Raw genomic sequence first — 10610 nt, forward strand, 5'->3', positions numbered from 1 at the left:
AACGGCAACCAAAAAGTAAAACGATATCGGTAAAGGTAAGTGGAAGACGCGGATATGTCTGCTAGAGAGAGAAAAAGTGTCGTGGAGGGGAGAGAGGAGTCACCAGATTTTCTAGCGACCGTTGCAACAGTTCATCTGAACAGTGCATCGACTCTTCTTCACATCGGTAGCGACTCTGCTTCACAGCAGGATGAACTGTTTTGTCTGTTTTTCTGTCACATTCGCTTATTGAGCTACTTGAAAACAAACATGGCCATAGACAACACTGTTTTTGTCCAGAAAATATAAATAAAATAGACGACACTGCTAAATATGTCGATAGCTTCAACCTAGCAGTGGATGCATGGTACGTGTTATATGTCATTGCAAATTTGCGATATAATTTTGACCGGAAAGCTAGTATAGACTGAAATCAATCAAGCTGCAGATACAAATTAAGGAGCAAGGTGATACCAAAATATATATGTAAACATTTAGAATACTAGTAGTTTATTCAATTAATTAATCATGCACACAAGACAATGGATGGTTACCATCCAAGATTTTTGTCGCCACACCTCAAATTCACAACCTAATTATTAAGGTGAGCAAGAAAAGCACTGAACAGCTAGAGTAAACCAGTGACATTATTTTATCCCATATATATGAAGTATGAATTACCAATTTACCATAATATATATAGAGGAGTACTTTCTTGTTCAGAAAGAATATACATATAAATATCATTTGCCAATTGTATATACACGCCTTTGAGAAGACATATATGTTTCGTTTTGAAGTCCCCTCCTGTTCCTAATGAGGCGAGCTGGCATACAAACAAAATAGATCACCTCTTGTTATATTTCTCTTGACTTTTTCTTCTAGTTGTTCTTTGATAAGTCTCTCTATTACTCTATATGGGGGGTTTATAATTAGTTTGAAGAGCTATATATCATGAATGATCCTGCTATATATATTATCTTAAGATATTCGAGAAGCCATGATGATCGTATATATAGCACTTAAGATATCGCTCGCCTCTTGTCAGTCGATGCGCTCCTGTTCGCATGCCTTTTAATTTATCCTCCGCCACGTACAAACCATTTTCAGACATATAAAAACAACTCCAAGATGAATTTGTTTCCTTTGTGTCTGTACAATAACTGAATCGCTCCTTTCCTTCTTTATTTATCTATTATATATTCACTAGAAATACAGTAAAACCGATGTTCAACAAATTAACACCACTGCCATGACTCCAAGTTACATTATTATTCTACATACAGTATCTTGAAAAATATCCAACTCAACCATCATTAATTAATTAGTCTAGATTTGTTTTCTACTTCGAAGTAATTACTAATTAGCAAAAGAAAGGCAAAAATATCAGAAAAAAGGGAATGAAACTAAAAAAAAAAATAGGAAAAGAATGTGATGTGGGAAGAAAAAAAAGAAAGAAAAAAGAAAAAGAAAAAAAAGTAAGGAAAGGAAATTTATCGAGGAACAAAAGCGAAGCCCCAACCCTGGGGGATCTCTCTCCTTAATAAAAACCCCTTCCTCCCCCTTCGTTCTCCTCCTCCTCCTCCTCATTAAACTCAACTCACCCCAGATTTTCGTTCAAGCTTTCAGGAACGAACCTTAACCCTTCTCCCGATCCAGGTACCTTTCTGTCCAGATCTTCTAGATCTGAATCGCTCCTCCTTTTTTTTCTTCTTCTTCTTCCGTACATATCACTTTTTAGGTTTGATCTATCGTTGTTTCAATGGCTAGCTCGTATTTGAATTTGAATCTGCTTTCTCTGTTTAACTCCTACACACACACTCGTTGCTTCTTTAATATTCCGTCTCCCCCGTTTAGACTGTCTTATATGTATTGCTGATTGGATTCCAAACTGGCGGTGGTTTGGATGATTTAGGTTTCTATGTTGTATGTTTTGATCGCTATTTCACAGTTGTTAAGTCTCATTGTTTTTTGTTTTTTTTTTCCCATTGATTTGATTTATAAGGTCGCCATCAAATTACTCGGGGAAGAACACCAAAAAGTCTGATATAATGAGTGTAGTTGGGTTTGATTTTGGAAACGAGAACTGCCTCGTTGCTGTTGCAAGGCAAAGAGGTATCGACGTCGTTCTTAACGATGAGTCTAATCGCGAGACCCCCGCTATTGTCTGCTTCGGCGACAAGCAGCGCTTCATCGGCACTGCTGGAGCTGCTTCTACCATGATGAACCCCAAAAACTCCATCTCCCAGATCAAGCGCCTTATCGGTCGTCAGTTTTCCGACCCTGAGCTGCAAAGGGATATCAAATCTCTCCCCTTCTCCGTCACCGAAGGGCCTGATGGGTATCCTTTGATCCACGCTAATTATTTGGGAGAGGTCAGAGCCTTTACCCCAACTCAGGTCATGGGTATGATGTTGTCTAACTTGAAAGGTATTGCTGAGAAGAACTTGAATGCCGCTGTGGTGGACTGCTGTATTGGTATTCCTGTTTACTTCACCGACCTCCAGCGAAGGGCTGTTCTTGATGCTGCAACTATCGCAGGCTTGCATCCTCTGCACTTGATCCACGAGACTACAGCTACAGCTTTGGCTTATGGAATTTATAAGACTGACTTGCCTGAGAACGAACCCCTCAATGTCGCTTTCATTGACATTGGCCATGCCAGCATGCAAGTCTGCATTGCAGGCTTCAAAAAAGGACAGCTCAAAGTCTTGTCTCACGGTTTCGACCGCTCCCTCGGTGGAAGGGATTTCGATGAGGCTCTTTTCCATCATTTTGCTACTAAGTTCAAGGATGAGTACAAGATTGACGTCTCCCAGAATGCTAAGGCTTCTCTCAGGCTCCGCGCTGCATGCGAGAAACTGAAAAAGGTTCTAAGCGCAAATCCTGTTGCACCATTGAATATCGAGTGTTTGATGGATGAGAAAGATGTTAGGGGTGTCATCAAGAGGGAAGAATTTGAAGAGATCAGCATCCCGATTTTGGAGCGTGTCAAGGGGCCTCTAGAGAAAGCGCTCTCTGACGCGGGCCTTACAGTTGAAGATGTACATATGGTCGAGGTTGTTGGCTCTGGCTCTCGCGTCCCTGCTATGATCAAGATCCTAACTGAGTTTTTTGGCAAGGAGCCCAGGCGTACAATGAATGCAAGTGAGTGTGTGTCAAGGGGATGTGCCTTGCAGTGTGCCATTCTCAGTCCAACCTTTAAAGTTCGCGAATTCCAGGTGATGGGCGCATGTCTATGCTTAAGTAAATGTGCAACCTTAGAACTGCTGTACTCCATGTTATCTGACAAGTCATTTTATGATCTTTTGTTGTTCTCTTAAGGTTCATGAGAGCTTCCCTTTCTCAATTTCGCTGGCGTGGAAAGGAGCAGCTTCCGATGCCCAAAATGGAGGAGCTGAGAATCAGCAGAGCACCATTGTTTTTCCCAAAGGAAATCCCATTCCTAGTGTCAAGGCTCTAACGTTTTACCGCTCTGGAACATTCTCTGTTGATGTGCAATACAGTGATGTGAAAGATTTGCAAGCACCTCCAAAAATCAGCACATACACAGTATGATCTTTCCCCATTGTCATAACTATGTAAGATTCTAGCAGTCTTGTTTCTCATGGTTGATCTCCTTTTTGTAGATTGGTCCCTTCCAATCATCAAAGGGCGAGAGGGCAAAGCTTAAAGTGAAAGTGAGATTGAACCTGCATGGAGTTGTCTCGGTTGAATCAGCAACTGTAAGTTCTGTTGTTATATTAGATCATGCAATGAAATTTGTTCCTTACGTGAACTATTTGAAGGCTCTCACTCTCCAATAACTATAAGTGACTACAGATTTTGATCATTCAGAGCCGTGCCTTCCCTTCCTTTAACTTATGATGTTTTTTTTTTTTTTTCCCTCCCCCCCCCCCCCCCTCAATGTAGCTTTTGGTAGAGGAAGAAGTTGAAGTTCCAGTCTCAAAAGAAAAATGGCAGGAAACTGCTAAGATGGACACTGACAAAGCTTCTGCCGAGGCAGCTCCTGCTTCTGGTGACTCTGATGTTAACATGCAAGACGCCAAGGAAACCACGGATGCAACTAGTACCGAAAATGGTGTTCCAGAGTCTGCTGATAAGCCAGTGCAAATGGAAACTGATTCAAAGGCTAGTATCTCTATTTTACTGATTGTGGTTGCTCTATTCATTTCCTTCTTAACTTTAAATAATTGATATTTATTAATGGGATGTGCAGGCTGAGGTTCCAAAGAAGAAGGTGAAGAAAACAAATGTACCTCTGTCAGAAGTGGTCTATGGTGCCTTGAAATCTTTGGAGGTCGAAAAGGCAGTGGAGAAGGAATTTGAGATGGCTTTGCAAGACAGAGTTATGGAGGAGACCAAGGACCGGAAGAATGCTGTTGAGTCCTATGTTTATGATATGCGAAACAAAGTGAGAATTTTTTTGTATAATTCATTGGTAGTATGCATTTATAAGGTTTAGAGTATTGGCCACTGACGTTTTGTTTCAGCTGAGTGACAAATACCAGGAGTATATCATTGATTCGGAGAGGGAAGCGTTCCTGGCGAAGCTACAGGAAGTGGAGGATTGGTTGTATGAAGATGGGGAAGATGAGACCAAAGGGGTTTATCTTGCAAAGCTCGATGAGCTCAAGAAGGTACATACCTGCATATGGTAACACTTTATGGTGCAGTAACAAGCATTTTTTAAGATATTTTTAACTGAGGTTGGGGATTAATCTTTTGCAGGTGGGTGATCCTGTTGAAGTGCGTTACAAGGAGTCGTTGGAAAGAGGGTCGGTTATTGATCAGCTTGGTTACTGTATTAGCAGCTACAGAGAGGCAGCTATGTCTAATGATCCCAAGTTTGACCACATTGAATTGGCAGAGAAGCAAAAGGTAATCATTTAGCCCATTCAGAATACACAGAATAAATTGTTAATTTTACAGGCATGAGAAAAAATTGTTTGATGTGCTGCTGTTGTGCAATGATGAAGGTTTTGAACGAGTGTGTGGAAGCAGAAGCATGGCTGCGTGAGAAGAAACAGCAGCAAGACACGCTTCCCAAGTATGCCACACCGGCCCTATTGTCAGCTGACGTTAAAAGCAAGGCGGAGGCATTGGACAAGTAAACATGGCTCTTTACATTTGTTTCTCCTAATAGAAATGTTATGTTTGGTATAGAGAGTGAACCAGCTTTGGGTGTTTTGCAGGTTTTGCAGGCCTATAATGACCAAACCAAAGCCGGCTAAAGCAGAGGCACCACAAGGCAAGGGAGGTGAACCGGCGGATGAGAGCAAGAGTGAGCAACAGCCACCAGCTTCTGCCGAACCAATGGAGACTGAGAATCCCACTGAAGGTAGTGTCTAAATCAATCACGAGAGCTAGATGGTGTTGTATCGATTTTGTTCCTACTTTTTTAATTTACCTAGTGGAACCTCTTTTTCTGGTTTCGCTATTATTCCCCGAAAAATTCTGTATTTGATTCTTCCTTTGCGATAACAATTTTTAGGAAGCATCGTTTTTTTTTCTTTTATTTTCAATTGTTCCTTGTGGTATCTTTTTAATTTGAAAGTCTTGTTTCATTTTTGTTTGTTCGTACTCTATAATTGTTATCGAGAGTAATGCGGATTCGCCCTACGTTGGACTGGACTGTTTATGTAACAGCAAATGAAATGCAATTTGATCCCACATTGGAGATTTGTATCATTAAAGTAAGCTTATCATCGACTTCTCCTATATCTTAGGCGAAAATCTGTGTGACCTTTATGCGTTGTCTGACAAAACCTACTCCTCTTGTTAGCCTGTTCTTTGCCACATTTATTAAATCATGTCCGAGCTTTGAGCTTTAAACACATCTGAAGCATAAAGGACACAACTTACAAAGTCCATCTTCATCCTTGATGTAGTTAGCTACTCTCTCTCTCTCTCTCTCTCTCTCTCTCAGATGAAGCTTGGATCATAAAGAAGAACACGTAGCGATGTGAAAGGATCACAAAGTCATAAAATGTCAAGAGAAGAAAAACGAAGAGTTAATTGATTCTTTTTTCCGGATCTATGTGGTGACCATGGCTGTCTTGAAAAGACCTGACCACTTGGCCATCCAATTGAGCTAAGTTTGAGGGTTAAACCAGAACCACGGTCCGAGCCATTTGCCAAGAATTTCGTCTCCATATAAGAGGAAAAAGTAAAGAGAACAAAATTCTTAATGGGAAAAATGCCAAAAAAATACCCAATTTTCAAATTTGGGACAAATAAATCCCAAACTTTCAAAGTGTCATTTTAATCACCAAGTTTAGGCTAACTTTTACATAAAATAGCAAACTTTGTTTGACCATGTCGATTTAGGCATCACGTAAACTCTCTGTTAATTCTCGACGACGGGGTTAATTGCCCGTTAGTTGCTACCATTTAGAGAAAACGACATTGCTTGATTATTTGTAATACGACGTCGTTTTACAAACTGAAGAAACAAAAACCCCCAAATCGATTTCTAGGTTTACAATTCCCAAATCGATTTCAAAAAACCCTAGAAAATAATCCCAAAATTCTCTCAAATTTTTGTGGAATTGTTGCCATGGCGCGGACCCGTGGAGGAGGAACGCGGCTTCCGAATCGACGGTCGCCTCGACTGAAGAAGGCGACGAAAAACAAAGAAGCTGAAAGTAGCAGACCTGAACCCGAGACGGTGGAGATCCAATCGGATACTGAGGAAGATCAAATCCCAACAGAGACTGAGGCGTTACCACACACTGATGCGGTTCCTCAACCCAAACGTAAACAAAAGAGGAAGAAGACTGGTGAAGATATCGAAGAGGATTGTGAGGCTGTGAGTGGAGACGATTGTGAGGTTGTTGGTGATGACGACCTTGATGAGGTTAGGTATGCTGACGAAGGTAATCATGAAGAAGTTCGTGTAGACCAAGAATGGAGCATTGTAGCTGTTTCAGTTGTAGATGGAGGTGGAGTGGCTGTTCTAGATGTAGATGGAGGTGGAGTGGAAGATAATGATGAAGAAGGTATAGGTGTAGAGGAGGAAAATTGTGAAGATTTTGAAGCCGAGTTTGGACCAGGTGCGAGGGATGACAAGGGAGATGAGAGTGATGCAGATAGTGGAGATGATATATGGGATGATGAAGAATTTGACGACGAAGGTGATGCTCCCCAAGTTGAAGATCTCGAAGAGATATTGAGCTTGGGAAAAATGTTCAATGGCCTAGAAGAGTTCAAGATAGGTGTGCTAAGGTACTCTATCAAGACTAGATATGATGTTAAGCTTTATAGATCTCAGAGTTTGAAGATAGGTGGTAAGTGTTCTACTACTGATGTAAAGTGTCCATGGAAATGCTATGCTTCTTATGATAAGAAGAAGCATAAGATGCAAGTAAAGATCTACGATGATGAGCATGCATGTGTGAGGTCCGGATTCTCCAAGATGTTGAAGACTACGACAATTGTTTGGTTGTATAGAGAAAGACTGAGAAAGGATCCTAAAATTACTAAACAACATATGGTTGCAGAGATCAAGAGAGAGTACAACTTTGAAGTCACTGAAGATCAATGTTCAAAGGCGAAGACAAGAATTATGAAAGAAAGAAAAGTCACTCATGAAGAACACTTTGCACGTATATGGGATTATCAAGCTGAGATCTTTCGATCCAATCCAGGGACAACATTTGAGATCGAGACTATTCCTGGTCCAGCCATTGGCAGCTTACAAAGGTTTTATCGACTATTTATTTGCTTTAATTCACAGAGAGATGCTTGGAAGAATACATGTAGGCCTATTATAGGAATAGATGGTGCCTTTCTGAAATGGGATGTAAAGGGTCAGCTTTTAGCTGCTGTTGGGAGAGATGGTGATAATAGAATAGTTCCTATTACATGGGCTGTAGTTGAGATTGAGAATGATGATAATTGGGACTGGTTTCTTAGGCAGCTCTCTGCAAAGCTGGATCTTCAAGATGGCAAAAACATAGCAATCATATCAGACAAACAATCGGTTAGTTAAAGGTTCATTTTTCAAACATTATCATGGTTCTTGTCTCAAATCATCTAATTGTTTACATTTTTCACATTTTCAGGGATTAGTTAAAGCAATTCACGAAATCATTCCACAAGCTGAGCATAGGCAATGTGCTAGGCACATCATGGACAATTGGAAGAGAAATAGTCATGACATAAAGCTACAACGACTATTCTGGAAAATTGCTAGAAGTTACACAGTAGGGGAATTTGGTGGTCATATAGAAGCATTGAGGAGTTACAATCCAAGTGCTTATGATTCGCTACTGAAAACTAACCCGAGAAGATGGTCTAGAGCATTTTTCAGGATTGGAAGCTGCTGCAATGACAACTTAAACAACCTCTCCGAGTCTTTCAATAGAACCATCCGCCAGGCCAGACGGAAACCTTTGCTAGACATGTTAGAAGATATTAGAAGACAATGTATGGTGCGTAATGAGAAGAGGTATGTCATTGCTGGTAGGTTGAAGACTAGATTCACAAAGAGAGCTCATGCTGAGATTGAGAAGATGATTGTTGGATCGCAGTTCTGTGAAAGGTGGATGGCAAGGCATAATAAACATGAGATACGATGTGGTGATGTCAAAGTCTGTGTTGATATGAGTGATCGGACTTGTGGCTGCAGGAAATGGCAGATGACTGGTATACCATGTGTTCATGCAGCATCTGTCATCATAGGAAAGAAAGAGAAGGTGGAAGACTATGTTGTTGAGTGGTTCACAACTAGAATGTGGCAGTTAACTTATGCTGATGGTATTGCGCCTGTTCAAGGCAATCTTTTGTGGCCAAGAGTGAATAGACTAGGAGTGTTGCCACCTCCATGGCGAAGGGGCAATCCTGGGCGGCCAAGTAATCATGCTAGGAGGAAATCACAGTTTGAGTCTGCTACCAAGTTATCACGCGTGAATCGAGTCATGACATGTTCTAATTGCAAGCAAGAAGGACACAACAAACAAGCATGTACGAATCAAAGAGTTGCAACTCCACCAAGAAGAAGAAGGGTTCGACCAAGAAAAGTTCAGGTAAGATTATCCATTGAGTCTTTCAAATTATTTTGATTGAATGAAACCTGATATTTTGATTGAAAACAGGAGCCGAGGGTTATATTGTTTGGACAAGGACAACCATTGCAAGGAGAAACATCTCAGGGAGCTTCTCAACCATTGCAAGGAGAAACATCTTAGGGAGCTACTCAACCATCTCAAGGAGCTTCTCAACCGCCTCAGGGAGCTTCTCAACCACCTCAGAGAGCTTCTCAACCATCTCAGGGAGCTTCCCAAACATCTCAAAGAGGACGGTCTCATCTAGGAGGATCACAAAGAGGACGATCACATCTAGGAGGAACATAAAGAGGAAGATCCCATCTTGGAGGAGCACAAAGAGGAAGTTCTCATATAGGAGGATCACAGGGAGGAATTTCACAGAGAGGAGGCTGGGAACCATGGTTTCACTGTTCACAGGGAGGAAGTTCACAGAACTAGTTTGTTTGTTTTTGGATTGTTCACTTGTCTTAGAACCAGTTTGAATGTTGCTCGTATTTGGAATGTTGCTCGGATTTGGAATGTTTCTCGGATTTTTTTGTCCAAAACATGTGTGCTGTTTGTTTTTGTCTTCGTATTCCATGATTTATATCATAAGACATGTTTCAAAATAGGCATTCAGACAAAGGTTTACAACACAAAACATAAGGTTTACATTCTTCAATAACCTAACATCAGTTTCTTCTTATCACCTTCCCTAAACAATACATAACCCAACACAATGGTGATAACACAAAACCACACAAAACAGACTTTCAAGCACAATTTACACTTTTGGAGTTCCTTTTTGCTGAAATTTGCTTCTTCCTTCAATTCTTTCATCACAACGTTTAACTCATTGACCTCTGCTTTGGTTTTGCTTATCTCCTCTGCAATAATGGCTAGTCTTGGTAAAGCATCTTCTACTTCTTCAAACACGGCATCTTCAACCCACTTAAACAAATGACTCTAATGTCCAAAAAAAATGACACATAGTTAGCTTTTACTGATTTTATTACCTATGCAAGAGGATTCAAAACACTTACGTCTTTTTTGCTTGTCCATGAGTTGACATCCCGCTTGCTTGCACAACAAAAGAAAGGGTGTCCCGGGTTTTCTTGCGTTTTAGATGTAAAAGTCGTGACCCCTAAGCCATAAATGCACTTTGAAGGTACACCACACTCACCAACGCCGCATGATGTGATAGAGCTCGAGCTCATCGGAACAGAGAGAGATTTCACAAACTAAGACTGAAATCGATTTGGGAATTGTAAACCTAGAAATCGATTTGGGGGTTTTTGTTTCTTCAGTTTGTAAAACGACGTCGTATTACAAATAATCAAGCGATGTCGTTTTCTCTAAACGATAGCAACTAACGGGCAATTAACCCCGTCGTCGAGAATTAACAGAAAGTTAACGTGATGCCTAAATCGACATGGTTAAACAAAGTTTGCTATTTATGTAAAAGTCAGCCTAAACTTAATGATTAAAATGACATTTTGAAAATTCGGGATTTATTTGTCCCAAATTTAAAAGTTTAATATTTTTTTGGCATTTTCTCTAATTCTTAATCTATCTATTTTGCAGATTTGGTAAAATTCTCGA

At 40.5% G+C, this 10610-nt stretch overlaps 3 protein-coding genes across 3 annotated transcripts; 2 read left to right on the forward strand and 1 right to left on the reverse strand.

The window, feature by feature from the left end:
• Window positions 1-1340: 1340 nt before the first annotated feature.
• LOC147941915 (heat shock 70 kDa protein 15-like) lies at window positions 1341-5548 on the forward strand. Its single transcript, XM_087457535.1, has 10 exons — window positions 1341-1638; window positions 1985-3200; window positions 3304-3531; window positions 3609-3704; window positions 3892-4110; window positions 4199-4393; window positions 4473-4619; window positions 4711-4860; window positions 4959-5089; window positions 5175-5548. Exons 2-10 carry the CDS (start codon window positions 2031-2033, stop codon window positions 5329-5331), a joined length of 2493 nt encoding a protein of 830 aa, XP_087313661.1. The 5' UTR covers window positions 1341-1638; window positions 1985-2030; the 3' UTR covers window positions 5332-5548.
• Window positions 5549-6538: 990 nt separating this feature from the next.
• Window positions 6539-9170, forward strand: LOC147941916 (uncharacterized). Its single transcript, XM_087458686.1, has 4 exons — window positions 6539-6875; window positions 6981-7963; window positions 8046-9008; window positions 9078-9170. The coding sequence occupies exons 1-4, from the start codon at window positions 6539-6541 to the stop codon at window positions 9168-9170; spliced, it is 2376 nt and encodes a 791-aa protein (XP_087314812.1).
• A 441-nt stretch (window positions 9171-9611) lies between these two features.
• LOC147941917 (uncharacterized protein At1g43920, Chloroplastic-like) lies at window positions 9612-10604 on the reverse strand. The gene is made up of 2 exons (XM_087456663.1): window positions 10052-10604; window positions 9612-9974 (listed from the first exon to the last, which is right to left on the reverse strand). The coding sequence occupies exons 1-2, from the start codon at window positions 10223-10225 to the stop codon at window positions 9687-9689; spliced, it is 462 nt and encodes a 153-aa protein (XP_087312789.1). The 5' UTR covers window positions 10226-10604; the 3' UTR covers window positions 9612-9686.
• Window positions 10605-10610: the final 6 nt, after the last annotated feature.

The sequence above is a fragment of the Camelina sativa genome, chromosome 7 (genome assembly GCF_030686135.1).
Source record: "Camelina sativa cultivar CO46 ecotype springtype chromosome 7, ASM3068613v1".
NCBI classification, from domain to species: Eukaryota; Viridiplantae; Streptophyta; class Magnoliopsida; order Brassicales; family Brassicaceae; genus Camelina; species Camelina sativa.